The 17,969-nt window shown below is 39.2% G+C and overlaps 2 protein-coding genes across 6 annotated transcripts in view; both read left to right on the forward strand.

Annotated features, from left to right (window-relative positions):
• Positions 1-17,969, forward strand: part of SHANK2 (SH3 and multiple ankyrin repeat domains 2) — a 326,771-nt gene that overhangs the window by 284,064 nt on the left and 24,738 nt on the right. For 3 of the 5 annotated variants that reach the window (XM_087742637.1, XM_087742639.1, XM_087742659.1), the window contains one exon: positions 1,483-1,563. In XM_087742637.1, the coding sequence (XP_087598763.1) occupies positions 1,483-1,563 (81 nt within the window). Of the gene's footprint in view, positions 1-1,482; positions 1,564-5,113; positions 5,135-17,969 lie in introns of all 5 variants that reach the window. The other 2 variants (XM_087742627.1, XM_087742650.1) reach the window with 1 other exon arrangement.
• LOC148057033 (uncharacterized) lies at positions 8,221-17,684 on the forward strand. Its single transcript, XM_087742674.1, has 5 exons — positions 8,221-8,261; positions 8,897-8,977; positions 11,432-11,602; positions 11,699-12,085; positions 16,583-17,684. Exons 4-5 carry the CDS (start codon positions 12,007-12,009, stop codon positions 17,440-17,442), a joined length of 939 nt encoding a protein of 312 aa, XP_087598800.1. The 5' UTR covers positions 8,221-8,261; positions 8,897-8,977; positions 11,432-11,602; positions 11,699-12,006; the 3' UTR covers positions 17,443-17,684.

Genomic DNA, 17,969 nt, shown 5'->3' on the forward strand with positions numbered 1-17,969 from the left:
TCTACTGCTTATTTTTTAAAAACAAATAAAGCACCTTGGGGGGAAAAAAAGGCTATGTTAAAGTGAATAATGTCCAAACATGGTCCTGCATTATTTTAGCTTGATAGAATTACTATTCACACATTTTAACAAACCTTTCACCTCTGCCTTTTGGGATGTGTCATATTGGCCTTAAGTAGAGGTGCTGTTGTATGCAACCCAAAGGGAAGCTGCTTCTACAAAAACAAACCCAGTTCTTTGTCATCTTTCCAGAGCCTTCTGTTGATAATGCGTTATTTGCCAGAAACATTCACTTTTGAATCTTATCCCTTTTTGTTGCGAGTTAGTAGCCTTTCTTGTTACCTGGCTATGGCCATTGTACCTTAAGAACTGCGTGGAAGGGTTTTCTTGCCGTCAGTCTCCTTTATGGTGAGGCCAGTGTCAGATACCCAGCCTCATTTAACAATCCAGTATTTTGTGCAGTTGCCCTCACAGATTTGTTGTCAGTTCTCTAGTTGGGCAAGGGCAGACCTCAGACAGAGGTTAATATGTGCAGTACTTACACAGCCTCATATCTGGCACTGAACCTGAGCTATATTTTCGCATTCTTGTGACACACTGTCATTCAAGCCTCTGTAAGAAGATGATGGAGCTTAACAGGGAAAGGATGACGCTGACATAGTGGATATAGGTGATATGGGAAGAACGTTGTCTACTTCTTTCCTCCATCACTCTTTCTTGCCCTCAAACTGCTTTGCCACCTTTTGTCAAAATGGTGCAGCCTGATGTATATAGTATGGACCAAAACACTTAATTTTTCCTTGTGTCCCAGAGCCATTTCTGTTTACTGGAAATCTCCAACTTTCCTACCAACATTGGCATAATCTTTTCTGATGTTACGTTCCTTTCTGACCGCCAGAAACATTGGTTATCAGGATATTAAAACACCTGCTGGATTTTAGTTTCTGTGCTAGATGATTGCCTTGATATTTTCAGATCTTATTTATTCTGAGGATCACCTGTTTTCCCTAGTCTCTCCATAACTATTAAGATAAATTTGAATCTTCTTTCTTGTATTTCTCAGATTTAACAGTTTCTTCAAAGATGAAATTAATCTGGCAGAGATTGGCTGGTTTCCAGGAGGTTTTTAGCTATGTACATTTCTTAGAAGGAGGGGCACAACTGCTGTGAGGCACTTTCTCTAGAAAGTCTTTTCTTACTGAAAAACAGAAGTGCACAGTTATTTAGCTTTAAATGTTTCTATGTATCCTGTTACATAAAAGCTTGCTGATGTGTCAAACAACCTACACTAAAAGTAGAAATGGTATAGAAATTCAGTACATGAAAAACATCTCAGAGTTTTTCCCTCTCTATGCATGTATTTATTATTACCTTATTTAATGTAGCATATTCTTTTAAATAAATACGAAATTGTGTATGAGAATACAGTGTTTTAGAGATGAGTATTTACTTACACTGTATATCCTTCTGTTTAATGCAAAGCCCCACCACCTCCTAAGCGAGCTCCAACCACTGCACTGACCTTGCGGTCTAAGTCAATGACCTCAGAGCTTGAAGAGCTTGGTAAGAAAGTGTTTTTTGACAAGCATGCTGGCATAATAGAAATGTAAAAAAAAATATATATATATGTGTGTATATATGTTAAATTGACTAAAAGGAACGGCACTGTGTACAGTATATAGAACAGAAAAGGTTTTAAGAATGCTGCATCTTTGGAAAGTTCAAATATGCATGATTTGCATGAATAATTTTTGTTTAAACTTGTGCCTTTACTGCTACGCAAGAGAATGTTGATACATTTTATGCATCATCAAAGTTTGGCACATCTACTAAAAAGTAATGCCGTATCATATTTTGTTAGCTTTGCTTTCTAAATTTTCAGTTCATCTAATATTGTTTTATTTTAAATTTCTGTGGCCTCTCATTAGTGGATAAAGGTAAGCTGCCAGAAGCTGTTGTTAAAAAGCTGACAGTGTTAAAGCAGCTTCAACTTCAACTTGTTTTCATTAGACTCTGATCTGAAAAAGTGCATATTATCATATCACTTTGACTTCTGTGCATGATATAAACTTAATTCTTCTCACTATTGGTAATAAAAAAGTATTGAGCATTCAGTCTTTTATTTGCTAATTTTAAGAAATGTGATTGTAGATTCCTTTGCTTGATCATCCACATTCTAGATGAGCATAATTCTTTGGGAATTTTGATTTATTTTCTAGAAGTGAGGAAGGTAATAGTTCTGTTCTTCCTGGTTTTAATCTGTTAGGTCATTAAAAAGTAGAATTTCTGCAGCTAGCCTGGTAAATATGTTATGGATGGACCATATATACAGAGAGAAAAGCCCACTGCATATTTATATATGGGTATTACACTAGAACAGTGTGTTTAGCAAGTGATAATTGGGTATAAAAACAAACCACATCCCTCATTGCAGACTAATAGAGTCTATCATATAATAAAACCATTTTTCCATGTAATCCTACATTGATTTAAATACTTACATTTTATAATCGGTTTTTTTTTTTTGTGGCATGGACTCATATGAAGGCCAACTGGAAGGAATCAAAGCCTTGTGGCCACTTTTTTTCCCCTGGAAGTCAATGTTTTCTGGGGCAGATGGACCCCATCCATCCTTTAGTGAGTCAAGTCACATAGCTTCAGTGGGAGTTCTTACCAACAAAGGGGTGCTGAAGTGGTTACTGTCTTCTCTATGGTACAACAACCAAATGAAGACCAAAATAATAGAATCATAGAATCATTTAGGTTGGAAAAGACCTTTAAGATCAAGTCCAGCCATTAACCCAGCACTGCCAAGTCCACCACTAAACCATGTCCCTAAGCACCACACCTACCCGTCTTTTAAATACCCTCAGGGATGGGGACTCAACCACTTCCCTGGGCAGCCTGTTCCAATGCTTGACAACCCTTTTGGTGAAGAAATTTTCAGTAATATTCAACCTAAACCTCCCCTGGCACAACTTGAGGCCGTTTCCTTTCATCCTATCGCTTTTTTCTTGGGAAAAGAGACCAACCCCCACCTCGCTACAACCTCCTTTCAGGTAGTTGTAGAGAGCGATAACGTCTCCCCTCAGCCTCCTTTTCTCCAGGCTAAACAACCCCAGTTCCCTCAGCTGCTCCTCATAAGACTGAATGAAACAATCTGATTATTTAGCTCTAACAGATCTCAGAAAATTTGACTTTTCTGTGTGAGGAAGTTTAGGAGCCTGACTAAAGGTTTCAACAGTTTGTGAATACTCCATACTTTTTCTTCCAGGATTAAAATGTAAAATATTATTTCTGGAGACACTTTTTGGATTTGGGTGTTTTGATTTGTTTTCCTTTCATAGAGTGCTAGGAGGTTGTAAAACTTGGCTGGCTTATCAACAAACTTTTCCAAGGGGACAGAAATACTTAGGCACCATTTTTCGCCCTTCATTATCCCTTCTGCAAATCGCTTTCAAACTGAGGGTATTCTATTTCTCTTACTTTTCAATCTTACATAGTAGATACTGTTCTTAAAGCAGAGAGAAGCAGCACTCTTTTCTATAAGGAAAATAGCTTATTAATAGTAAAGTCACCTCTGCAATGAAGGCCATCGTATTTCAGCTTTCTCACCCTCCTGTTCAGGTTATAGTACTTGATCTGCTATTTATTCTCATCGGCTGCAAGGAATCACTGCAACTCTTGTGACTAGCAGCCATGGGACATACTTGAATCTTTAAGCACATTTCCCATCCATATCTTTATCCAGATGGGGCAAATATTACAGTGGCAAGACTTTACTATTCTGAAGAATAGTCCTGAAGCATGTTCCAGAAGTGTGTCCCTTAATAAAGCTGTAGTAACGCTAGAGCATGGCAGAAATTTGTCTTCTTCCTAAACAAGACTGTAAATACCAATTCCGTAATACGCTGAACATTTGCCACCCTAGCAAACAATATGACTACTGTTATAAATAATGTCTGCGGTCTACCTATTTTAATATTTGCCCTGTAAAAGGGCTATTATCAGAAGGAACAAGAATTCTTAAATTGCACAACAGCTGAACAAGCTTCCAAAGAGAAAATGTTCTTACTATCATCAGTTAAAAGTTGTCTTCTGACATAAAACACAGATTGTATGTGTGTATTTATATATAATTTATATATCTTTATATGTATATGTGTATATATTGGACATCTGTATGAACTATGAGAACACCCACATTTTTAAATCCATTAAACTATCTAATGAATAAGCATTTTCATAACATATATATGCAAACTAAATAGGAAGTACGTATAGATGAACACTGTGGATGTTCTCATCAATATATATGTGTAATCTTTTTTCTGAACTAAAGAAGCTCATGGTCTCAATAATGTCTCGTGGCAAAGAATTCCACAGGCTGATTATGTGCTGTGTACAAATGTATTTCCTTTTTATTGGTTTTAAATGTGATGCCTTTAATTTTATTGACTGTCCCTTGTTATGTAATAGAAGAAAAAGATAAATAGAAATCCCCCATTTGTTTTCCCTTAGAGTATATATTTTTGTAATTTCTCCTAGCTAAGCTAAACAACATCATTTTTTTAAAAAAAAATTATACATCATGCAGTCTTTACAGTCGCTTCCTTTGCCTGGCTCTGAACTCTACTTATGGTTTTATTGACATGGTTTTAGCTACTCTGTCCTCCATAATACTGAGCAGACCATCTCAGTTGTTCTCTTTCAAATGAGTTAATCTAAAATATGGCAGATAGCATGTGCTAATGATTCCTTTCCACTTCAATCTGCAAAGTATTATCATAGTTTGAAAGCCCTGGTATCAATAAGTTACCCCAATTACTGTTTTTAAAAAAGAATTTAGGAAAAAAAAAATTGTACGTGTATCCCTAGTATCTGCAGGGGAGCAATTTCTCATAGTTAAGGAATAAACCCTGATAAACTGTGCTTTTGCCAAGCTGTTTATCTGCTGCGGTTTGATAGATACATGCATAGTAGAGGCTAGCAGGGAGAGACTAACTTCTCAGATGGAAGAAAAATGTTTATGCTCAAAATGACAGACGAGGATTTAGCATATAAAAATTACCTTCAGAATTGATTCACAGTTCATTCCCTTTCTATTTCCAAGCTTCAGTACGGAAGAAGAAGGGTAAGGGGAAGCATTTTGTCTCTTGTTTAACCTGTTTCTCACCTTTCCATAGTGAAGGATAATAACATAATGTAAATGTTGGCATATGGTCCAGTTTATTTTATGGTGTCAAACGTACATTAATTATTGTATATGTTTTTTAGTTATTTAGTTAATAAATTGCAAACACACTAAGAACTCAAACAGAAGACTACATTTGAAAATATTCCCCACATTTCTTCCTTTTGTCTCCTTTCCTTCATCTTGCCTTTTTTCCTTCTTTGTATCCAACTCTTTTCCAAACCCTTCCATATCATCTCCTCACAGTTACTGTGCCACCTGGCAGCCACAGAGAATATGTGGCCAGTAACATATCCTCAGTGTAGTCCTCCGTTAGTGATTTCGCTTGTCTCTCTAATGGCCAAATGTTACTCCCATAACCACACTGTCTCTGTCTCAGGAAACAGGGATCTTGCACACAACACTTGAACTTTTGACCTGGAGAAATGCTGCTCTGCACAATTTTAAGTTTTCAATAGAACATCTTCCACGCTGTCCCGTATGCATGGAGTGCCCTCCCTGAACTGATTCATAAGGCCACTACCTTCTCCTTGAAATCTCTCCTAAAGACCCACTTCCCCTACGATCCCTACTAAGCACTCATCTAAGTAACGATGGCTAGGCAGAGGGGCAGGTAGAAATAGTGGTGCTATTTTATTAGATTTTATAAATGTAACTGTATATACATGTATACAAAGTTTGTTTGTGTTTAGCTGTATTTTTCCATACTCCTCTATGTCATTTTGCTTTCTTAGATTGTAAGCTCTCCTGAGCAGGGACTGTGTCATTTGCACGTTCTCATGGCGTCTAGCCCAAGGAAGAGTCTCAAACCTCCCTGAGCCCCCGGGGGATAGCTGGTAAAACAGTCTACGTCCTGCTCTTCGACAAAGTTCAGTGTCACGGAAAGGAAAGCTAGGCTGTAGGCAGTGTCTTCTCTCAACAGCGAAGCTTTTGCTTTTTAACATTAAACAGGACAAAATCAGGTTATTTTCCACTCTTTATTTTTCTGCTCTTTCCTGACCTCCTTTCAGGTCGCTAACAGAGGTTCCAGCTAGTGATATTTTCTATTCTCCATTCACAGATTGCTACTGGTATTTTTCTGAAAAATATGTGTTGGCAGCATATGAAAAATATTTACATTGTTATTGTAGCGTCTTCTGTCAACCAAAAATTCATTTTTTTGGGCCATAGATGAGGGAGGCATTAAGATAAAAATAATGGCTTTCGTGGTTCTGTTTGACTGTTTTGTTGGTTGCCTTTTGAGAGGGGTTCTGGTTCATTGGGAGGACAGGAGAAGGGAAGGACATAGGCTGTATTTTTTGTATTCAGGATAGAAGATATGACATTTGTGTCTAAAGAGATAGGTAATACAATCTTTAGGTTCACAGCAGTATGGCATGGGCAGTACTATCATTTTGCTGCAGTTACGTAGCACGAATTACTAAAACGTAGACTGTACTTCATCTGTGCCACTGACTTTCTGCTCACTGTAGTTGCCTGACTTGGAGAGATAGCATCCAGCTTCAAAATGTGTGTTTGGAGGGGATCTGTTTTCAATAGTAAAACTACTTTCTGGATTTTGTGGGATACCGGGGAGGGGGAAGATGCCTTCTTTTTTCTTTTGTGACTTGTAGGTTTTCAAGAATTGTTGAATGAGCAAGTTACGGCAACGTGTAAACTAACAGTTAGTTGTAGCAGCAATTTTTTGAGGGCAGTACTTAAAATATAATTCTAGGTAATGTCTAGTTAGCCCATTAATACTGAAGAATAACCAAAATATTCATGCAGCAAATTAAAATGAAGATTTGAAAATACTCTAAAACATTAAAAGAAAATTTATGAAACTCCCAATGCATTTTTTTGGGTCATAATTTTCATCATCACTACATAAAATAGGTGTCATTAGAGTTTCAAAATTAATATTTTAAAATAATAAATTTAACTGTTCATAAAAAGTTTATGTGGCTCATGAAAAGCTTGTTTCTAAAGGGTTTTTCCTTCAGTTTTTGTTTTGACTTGTTTATCGATAACTTCTTGTGGATGGAGAATTTTAAATGGTATGATACTTAAGGAACACATCCATAAACTAAAATCTGTAAATGTCTAGATACATGATTTAAAAGTTTCATGCTCCTAAGCTTTTTTTTACTTCCAGGAAATGGGTTTGATTCAGTGAGTAATTTGGGAATTTCAGTGAAAGCTAAAATGGACAGTGTTTAATTTTAAAAAACCTAATATAAAAATCCTCTAAGAGACAGTACAAAACTAAGAATAGATCAGGCTAAATATTCATAGTGAAATGGGAATGACAAGATAAATAATTCTTCTGCATTAATAAATATTGCTTTGACAGTGTCACACAAGTGTTGGTTGTGAGCTAGGAAGTGGTTTGTTTGTTCTTAGATTTGATATGGTAAGCAAGATAAAATAATCCCTCGATATGTGTTGATACTGGTCTTTGGGTTTTGATGTGGGCTACAGTACCAAATACAAAGGTAGGATTTTCCTCCTTTGAACAGTTTAGATCCTAGTACCACCTCTCAGATACAGAATAACTGTGATATCATCAACACAGAATATTGTTACCTGGCATCAAGTCTTAGTGGCATTTCAATAGAAAAATATCAGTTGATGGCATTCAAAAGAAATATTATTAGCTCTGTCTGCAATAAGCATTCACACTTCATCCCATTCCTGTTGTCCATTGTTTCAAAGGTGGCACATTCTAATGGCATCTGAAACAATGAAATTGCAGAGCAAATATATATAAATGAATGCCAAACAGCGGATTACCTTACAGTGTTATGTTATGTTTGAAGAAGCCACTCACAAAGACGTCTGGGTTCAAAATTCATTTTTTTATTTCACTGTGGTGGAGTTGATGATGGAGATTTGTCTGCAGGAAACAAAGGAAATACCATCAAAGCAACTTTTACAGCACTCACAACGTCGACTCCTTTGATAGTTTCCAGCATCTGCAGCGCTTCTATGTAGGAAGAAGGTTTTCTCATCTTCACCAGACACTGTATTGTAGAAGACGAGAGCAAGAGGCATCAGACTTAATGAAGAATTCTCCAAGGGTATCCTTGTAAGTAATTGATTTGCATTACATATTTGAAATTCTAATGAGATAGCAATATAATAATAAGAGAAAGGTTGTCATCAGGTTGTCATTTTTCACAAGCATAAAGCAGTGACTCTGGGTGGAATTTGTGAAGTATATGTGTGAAAAAACATGGGCCCCATTTTTTTGTTGATGTAGCAAGGTTACAGGTTTTATGACTTTAGTGTAACTTGTGGGGAGTCCACAGCAGCGTAAGAAGGTATAGGATTAGGCCCATGCCTACAACATATATGCTTTTAAAACACTTTGTAAGAGAAAAGTATTGAAAGTTGGCATGTTTCAAGGAGAACAATGCTAACCCTATGTTTTCCACTGAAAAAAATTTGTCACCTAGCTGGCAATGTGGTGATTAGCAACTTTTGGCACAGCATCTTAAATTAACAGGTAACTCTCGGTACTAAACACTTCTTCAAACCAGTGTTTATGTTGCTTGAGGTGGGCAGCTTTAACTAACATTTTGAAAACACTGGGAATCCTGAGCAGAGGTCAGTTGAGTCTCTCTGTGGGTGTTCTCATTTACACTAGTATTATTTTGAATTTATCAGCTTATTCTTGAGTATGTAGCGCCCTTTCGTGATGCTCGTTTTTCTTTACTACAGGACAGTAACTGAAAAGGTTTTCAAAACCTTTCTGCATCAGCCAAACAAGACAATGGTATAAAAGAAGTTGGAAAAGGAATTGTAAGTGTTAAAGAAAATGTGGGTTTCGTAGCATTTGGAAACAGATGAATTAAATACATTGCCATATGTGAATCTCACTTGCTATACTCAGATATTATTAATTGAATGTCTAACCACATATTCCAAATCATGAGTGCTTGAGGAACAGTAAAAATTGCATGTGTTTCCCAACACAGTACAGTTAGGGCAGTGGAAAACTTTTTCAACACTTTTAATGTGTTCTCTCTCTTTTTCAGGAGCCAGGGAGATGAAGGACTTATCTCCCTCATCTCAAAACTCCCTTTGCTGCTATTTCTCTTTTTTTTTCTTCAAATGTTCATATACCCATGTTAATTAATTTCTAATATAATTAAAAATAAATGCTTTTAGATAATTCATCATAGTTTGTTTGGTTTTTCCCCTCGGTGTGGAAGCATGAGAGTAAGTGTAAGAACAGAGAAGGCTGCAAGTGTCTTAGGTCCTCCACCTTTCTTTTTGGTTTCTTTCGGTTGATTGTCTTTCTTTTGTGACTAGGCCAAATTTTCAAATGCTGTCTCTTAAACAGAACATCAGAGTGCCACTTAAATTCCACCTGGCTTGCAGGGTAGGAGTGGGTATTGACTATATTCTCTGCTTTGTTTTTGTTCTTAAACAGAAACCACTGTTAGACAATGACCATTCCTCTTTCAAGGTAGGCTGAATTGTAAGGCTTCAGGATTGCAGGTGCATTTTATATGCCTGTATAATTATTTCTTTAACTGAACATACTGTTAAAGAGCTGGTACTTGAAAATTGTATCTATAGAAAGAATTTGAACATATCAATTTTCTGCCTTCCTTAAAATTACTTTTGATGGTGTGATTATGATATGTAAATGTGACTTATATGTACTAATGTGAAGATATTTTCAGCCTTAGAAACACAAACAAGACTTTCTTTCAAGAAAGTTTTGATAGTTCTTTATTGTGAATACATACAAATCATTTTCATAAATCATGTAATGGTATTTATAGATACTCAATGTTAAATGATTAATTTTAGTCACTAAACAGTTCTTATGTTTTACTGATTTATTTTACATAATTTTCCCTTTTTTGGATTTTTAGTGTACTTTGTAGAGTTTACAGTATCCCAGAGAACATACAAGTATTTTTACTTGATTTTCATAGAAGGAAAGTGTTTCAAATGGCTTATGTTTTTGACTGTATTGCAAGGCACTTTTGTTATTTCCTCATTATACTAACCGCTAAAGTAATATTCTCTGCCTGTTGTTTGCAGTGTGGTAAATATATGATTTTGGCATTGTGATTTAAGCACAATCCTGCAAATTGTTCATTTGGGCTGGGGCAGGGAGAAGTTAATTCCAGATTAAAATGTGCTTGTGGTGGCAGATTTATGAGGATTAGCCTAATTGTCTAAATGAAAACTCAAATCATTCAATTTCTGAATATTTTTAACTATACATTTACATGACATAACTGTAGGCTGAGCTTGCTGTTTCTTTCCTCTAAATATGATCATAAACAACAAATTTGGATTTGAATCTTAACTTTTAATAATCTTACTCTGAAACAACGCTTTAGCTAAGGTTATTTTTTAAATTCTTAGCAGTATGTTGAAGGCCTAGTTATACTTTACCTACTTTTGTTCTTTGACGAATTTTTATACATCTATTCCTATTTGAATAGCTAAAAAGAAAGACATTAGTTTTCAGTGGGCATAGCTAATGTGACAGAGATCCATTTTTCACCGTCTGCAAATAGGAGCCACCTGTTTTTCCCCAGAACCACTAGAGATCTATTCATCAAGTACAACTGCTTCTATGACAAGCGACATATGAACTTGTATAGTCTGATCAAGCTTTCTTTCGAAATCAGTAGGTTCTCATCTTTCTGCTACCACCCCATAAGTATTGGAAAGCTGTTCTAGAATTTTGTTCATCTGCTTCTTTGAAAGCGTTGTCTAGATTCCCGTACGTACTGTTTACCCAAATTGTCCTTTACATAGTTCCCTCCCACCCACAGACATTCACCCTGAAATATTTATCAAGTTACTTCCCAGCTATTCTTTTACAAACTAAGCAGGGCAAGGTCTTTTGCATATATATGGGAAGTGACAAAAATCTGAAAGGAATACAATGTAAATAAGTGCACTGACTTGGTTTAGATGCTTATTTTTTTTCAGACATGCAAACTTACAATTATATGCATTATCACTCCTGGTCTTTATGTTAAAAACAAGGTACTTATAGTTAAAAGAAATTTAAAAAATCAAACCATAAGATAAAAGCAACACCACAGCCATGTTTTTGTGTAGTTTAAACAAATCTCTCTGCATTTTTAATAAGCACACGTAAAGACTACCCCTTTAGTTTTAGTACTGCTTAAGTAACTGATTTTTGCAGATTATTGACAAGGAAACAAATTTTATCGGCTAATGAAAGAAATTAAACTAAACTTGCAAACTCATATTTAGGGAAGGCGATGGAACAAAATATGTGCATATGCAGTACCTGACATTAAGGGCTATGTGCCTAGACCTGTTGACACCAAGGAAGAATGAATGTCCTGTGTTCCCATCACTTTTCAAAAGGAAAAATACATGTGCCACATATTTGACTGTGGTTGACTGCAGATGCTAGAAAAGGTGGGTGATACTACAGCATATAGGTGCAATTGGCATTGTATGAAGTTTTGCATAACTGATTGCGCCTGGTACAGTTTCTGTCTGTATCTATCTTAGGTATTTACAAGGCATCTATCACCTTGGTACCTAAGCAGTTTGAAAAATGCACCCACCCCAGGAGGCATGATGCAGATACAGGCAGAGGCCCAGGTCCAGAGCAGCAGAGGCAGGTCCCAGGAAGCTCCCCAACTGTGTTACCGCTGTTGTTGAGCTCCTGGCCCACTTGTTGTGGCCAAGGAACATCTCCACCTACCTGTCAGCAGGAAGACGGTACCCCACCCCTCACGTCCAGCTCCACTGGTGGGGAATCTGAAAAGGAAAGATAATGGAAAAGGCAACGATCCAGTAGCAGAGGTGAAACAGAAATGGTGGGATTTCAAAAGGAGGGATTCTTAAAGAGCAGCACATCTCAGGGGAGGGATCAACTGCCAGTCCAAGTGGCAGGTAAGGCACAACACAGGCATAAATCTCAAATGTTCTTCAGTGAACAAAAGTTAAAGAAATACCTCTGATGTCTCTAAAGTTTGTCTATATCCAAAGCCCTGCTCTGTTCTTGGCCTCTGTCTCAGTCCTCTATCCTTACAGCTGAATCGACTGTTCAGTTCTCTGTGTATCTCAACCCATAATTGCTACAATCCTAAATATGTCTAATAACAAACTTAAAGGATTCTCACTGGTAATGAATGTTGTGGTGCAAAGAAACAGCACGGTATAGCAGTGCTCCAAAATGGTGGACATATTAATGAACCTAAAGGCTGGAATAATCCTGGCTTCTAATCACCATGTTCAGAACAGGATCGGGCAAACCACAGATCACCCCTGCAGGCACAAAAGATGGAGCAGTTCTCCTGTGGCCACCAGGAGCAATTGCTGATCTACCACATCAGACCAAGCTCTGTATCAGCCAGTGCAAACACCCGTCCAGGCAGCCAGCTACGGGCTTCGCTGCAGAAACAGAGGACCTGTCTAACAGGAAAGAAAGGAAGATAGCCAGGACTTTTATGAAGGTTCACTAGTTACTATTACATGGACCACTTTAATAACAGATCTCGTTTTTTCTTTAAACATAACAGAATCAGTGAGATAAAACAAAAAACAGTCTTCAGAAACCTGTGAGTCCCATGTGACTTTTGGAAATAGCTGCATAGTACTCTCAGTGATCAAACACTAAAGTTAAAGTGCAGTTGGTCACTGACTTCCAGATGTTTATATCTCCTTTAGCCCATATGCATGCTCCTTTCTGATTCCCTTACTTGGCCATTTAAGGATCAAAATGGGAGTCATGCCCTGTCAGAGCAAGGGACATGAGGCTAGGAACATGAAGCAAGTCACGACTCTGGAGACTGCCAGTTTGTTGGCTGGTATCGCTAGGTATAAATCTAAAGATATCTATAAAAGACACAAGTGACCTATTTTGCCTGTAAGTCGTATATATCACTGTGAGCAAAATGCTGCATGCAGGAATGGTGTGTAAGGTGGAAACAACTAGAAAGATCAGAGAATCTGACCTCTTCCCTTTGCTTCACACCTAAGGAAGCTAGCTGTGTTTCTTTGTACCCACTGTATTTAAAGCTTGGTTTTAAAAGAGAGGGATTCTTTTTCAAGCCAATTAACAACCAAGTAAGATCAACCATGTAGATATATAGTTTGGTCCATAGCCAATTTTGACTTGACAGTCTTAGTGCCCTCTCTTTTTTTTTTCTTTTTTTTAAGAAGTCACCCCTTTGCCAAGGAAATGAGGCAAAGGCAGTTAGTTGAGGTAACTCTTTCAGCCAGCTTTAATCCTAGTGTCGGCAGCTGTTCAAAGCAGTCAGGCTCTTCTCTGGCTGATATGGACAGTTTCTGGCCAAACCAAGTTTTCCAGTGCCCCTACTGTAACTGGCACACCTTTTCCACAGCACCGACCTAGCTGCTGGTGCAATCATCTTACTAAGATCCGGTCTGAATTTAGGGCGACCTTTGGTCATCAAGGAATGGATTTACTGGGCAGAGACTGACACATTCATCAAGGTGATGTCAGCCATTGACCTTCAGGCAGTTTTCCCATGATTGCTCTGTAGTGAATGAAAGCTTGTGTAAGGCCATGCCTGCAACGCACCCTCGGTTTCCCCGTGCCCTACGTCAATGCTTCACAAAGCTTCCAGAAACCGGAGTTGCTAGAGTCGTTGAACACTTTGTTACAAATAATAACAGTTATGAATATTCCTCCTTTTCATTGCTAGTCAAGTTAACAAACCTATCCTAAAACCTGTGAATGTATTCATTATTCATAAGTATTCGCCAATAGTTTCCACAATTAACTTTCTGCCCATGGGTTTTCACAGACTGTTTGCTTGTACATTTGTCATTTGTGTTATTGGTCACCTATGCCAGATGCTGTTCTTTCAGCTCTGAAAGGCTGAAAATACTGATTAGGAAGATAGCAATTGGTAAATTTTTATAGAGAATTAGGAACTTTGCAGAAATTTATTATGTTTTTCAGAGAAACTTTTTTTCGCAAGCCTCTGGCAAATGTGTAAACATGCACAAATAACAAAAGTGTTATGATCCCCCTGAATCTGAACAAACTAAACTCAGTGATACTATTTACAGAAATATTCATAAATTAATGTGGGGTTTGGAGGTTTTTTATTTTGTTTTGCTTCAGTTTTTTACTTCTAATTTAGTTTGGTTCTGTTACTTACCAATTGCTAGGTGGGCTCTGTTTAGAACACTTGTCAGGAAAATGGAGTTTTCAAATACGGGGAATTTTCTGATGACATGGCAAAAGAAATACAAAGACATTTTGTATGACCAGTGGCTCTACCAGAATGAATATTTATGATCCCTTATCTTTCTCCGATTCCATAGAATTTAACTGAAATGTGTGTTTGCTATGTGTGGTAAAAATAGGTCCCCTGGTTTTTTGTTCTTTTTTTCATGTGTACTCAAATACGAAAATGCTGAGCGATAACTTCATGGTCCTACACTATAGTTGTTAAGAGAGATTTGTTAATGAAGGATTGCAGCTACGGCTGTATTAGGCAAAGGGGGAGAAGAATTGCAAAGGAAGAAGCAGTTATTACAGTTAGGTTGATACACGGCCCCTTTCAAATCTCCATGGAGTGGAAGAGCCAATGATTGCATGACAGTTTGTCCCTAAAATTCATTTTCATAAGGAGCTCATGCCTTTTTACAAATACAATCTCATCCTCACTTTCCATAAAACATGCAACTGGACAGTCCAGCCAGACACAGACAGAACGTGAATACTTTGAATGTGAATACTTTGAAGTAGTGAATATACTAAATGCACAAATCATATCCATTATTTTAGCATTTTAAAAAAATCATAATTATATTAAGCCACAGAGAATCCCTTTTAGAGCAGTATAATATTGGAGGCACTTGGGTGTAGAAATAATGAGTGCCACATTAGGATTAGGGTAGACAGGGACTGATACATAGGAGGAGGGATCCTTGGGTCTGTCAGAAGGAGCTTTCATTTAAAACCATATAAAATAAAAAAAATAAAAATCTAACAAAAAAACCCTGATTCATAAACAGAACCAGAAGTAGCATTTAACATGACCTCAGCAACACCTTCCAGATGTAAGCTTACAGCTTCAAATTGAGGTCTGAAGAGCAGCATCTCAAGTATTTCAAAGAGCAGAAATTAATCCTTGAAGAATAACATTTTTCAAGGCTGGGATGCCAGAGAGTAGGCATGACACTGATCTGGCATTCAGACCACTGTAGCGTGAGCAGCACAGCCAGCCAGCTAGCAACAGTCAGCCACTGCTGTTCAGGTCACAGTCTTCCCGACAACAGCGCTTCTCTCACGTATCCCTTGCCTGAGTGTGAGGAATGCAGGCTCTTTGGGCTACCCTACTGCAACATTTTAGCCAGACCGCCCCAGATTAATTTCTGATGACCAAATTGTCCCCCCCCAAAAAAAACAAAGCGGACTCATTTTTTTATCTGAAGCATGGAAAGGGTGAGAGTTACGGCCACTGACTCACGTAATCAAGAATGGTGCTGGGCAGATCACGCTCTACTATGAGCCCGTGATTGCTGTGGGTGCAAAAAGCTTAGCCATTTCTAGCCTTTGGGAGTGCATTTTATGTAGGGGAGGATTTAGAGTAAGCACATACGTAATATCCTCCTCATTAACGTCTGTAACAATGCCTCTTTGCACACTGACCTGCCACAGGGAAGCACTTGCACCCAGATTTCCACCATGTGCCCTCAGGCAAGGGAAGAGGTAGCCAGGGGAGGGCAAAACTAAGTTTATTTTCAGAAGACTATGAGATCCTGGCGAGCAATGCCCTCAGATAGCATTACCTACTGTTTGGAGAAAAGAACAAGAAAATCCGGCAAATGTTGGGGAGGGCATTGCTCGCGGGATAAATGCTGTGGACGGCTGCCCTCGTGCTGCAGCAGTGGTTTGGGAGAGAGCGCACTGGGGGTGGGGGTGACGTGAGACGTCGGACAAAAGCGAAGATAGCCAGCAGTGCTTCAGAACAACAAAGGGCTGCCCTCAGCCAGTGGTGGAGCACATCTGGCACCCCAGGAAGCTCAATTGGACACTTGGCCCTGAGCTCGTCCCAGGGATTTCTGACTGACACCACTGCAGTGCATAGGTGAGCTTTTTGATAGGTTCACGGACATTTCCTGTCACAGTCACGATGAGGTGAATTGGTAGTTCCTGCCTTGGGATGCAGCATGGCTGTGTGTGTTATGGGTACAGGACAGTGTGCATTTATACCAAAAGCCGTTGATAACGTCAACTGCCACGTGCCCAATGCAGTCACTAAACTTTAGTCCGCCCTTCCGTTTGCCCAAACACATACACTCTGGCTTCCCAACTGGCTTCTTTCTATGTGTTGTCCAATGCATGTAGATACCTCCATCTGCCTGGCCTCAGATACAGTGGTTGTTGCTCCTCTATTTGATTGCCAGATGTCACTGGGGAACAAGATGGGGAGGTTCCTGGATCCTCGGGGCAAGCCAGCCGTCTCCGAGGGAGCTCGCCGTCCACACCGGCCGAAGAACAGGAATCTTCGGTGCCTGCCTCTGACGAAGACTCACCGGCTAGGACCACAGAGAGCTGGCAGTGGCCGTTGTCCTCGTCTGAAACGCACAGCAACGTTGGGGAGGATTTTGAGGGATTTCAAACACCAGCGCGGACTCCGGAGTGTACCATGGACATACAGTCTCCCGGGGATCAGTCACTCAGTAGGACTCCTCAGTTTGAAAGTGACTCTCCTGAGGAGGAGGGAAATGATGAAATGAATGAAGAGCACCGCGGTGTTGAGCCTGTCCCTAGGGATCGGGGTTGGAGAGGGCAGCCCCAGCTAACAGAGGGAGAGAAGCTGTTGATGGAAACCAACAGTAGGATTGTGCAGCTGCTGGAAAATATCAAGAGGGAGCATGCACAGTCCATGGGTCTCATGTCACAGTCCATGGGCCGTATGGAGCTGCAGCTGGGCATTGTGGCTACCTCCACAAGAGCCATCCATAACTACCTGTCAGAGATCTTAGCTTTCCTCAAGCAGCCAAGGACGCAGGTCCTTGAAACACGCATCTCCCAAAGAGCCACCCCTCATGTCGAGTTAACCTGTGCCTCGACATGGACTGGTGAGGACGCAGTGGCATCCTCCACTGTGTGCTTACCAGGGGCCGAAGGGACGAGCGACTCTCGAGAACCACCGCAGGCCACGCTGCCTTGTCGCAGTGGCCGGCTGCAGAGAGCCATAACCGAGAGGGCCTCGTTGCCCATGCCTACACGCCAGGCAAAAGGGGGAGGGAAGAAAAAATAACCACACCATAGGATTTTTAGGGTTTTTTTTAATGTGCCTGTCCTTTTAATTCTTAGCCATAAGGCCATCAGTGGCAGAATTCAACCATTTCCTACATTGGCTAACATTGTATTCTGGCTGACTAGATTAGTCTAACATTTTGTAGTTTATATTTGCACTGTTAACGATGTGTGCTGCTGGTATTTGAAGAACATTTGCCTCTGTTCTTTCACTTTAACTTCATACGAGCATTTTTTACTCTGTGCCAGGCATTCATTGCTTTTCTTACAAATACAAGTCATTTCTTGAGGCAGCTGTTTTTTGAGTTTTCTTTCTCCATTATCCCATCCCCTCTGAGCAAGCATTCTGGACTTGGTGGTAAGTATACAGGTCTTGGCAATACTCGCCTCCAAAACTGTGTTCGATCAGTCTTTGCCTGGTGTTTCTGGCATGCCAGCCTGAGGTGTTGGGGTTAGCCTGTACCGGATCATGATCATTCTTATCCTCTGTGGGTCTGACCAGCTCACTTTCTAAGACCCTCGGTGGAG

The sequence above is a fragment of the Nipponia nippon genome, unplaced genomic scaffold, assembly GCF_047370975.1.
Source record: "Nipponia nippon isolate SJK-2023a ecotype South Korea unplaced genomic scaffold, ASM4737097v1 scaffold_10, whole genome shotgun sequence".
Taxonomy (NCBI): domain Eukaryota; kingdom Metazoa; phylum Chordata; class Aves; order Pelecaniformes; family Threskiornithidae; genus Nipponia; species Nipponia nippon.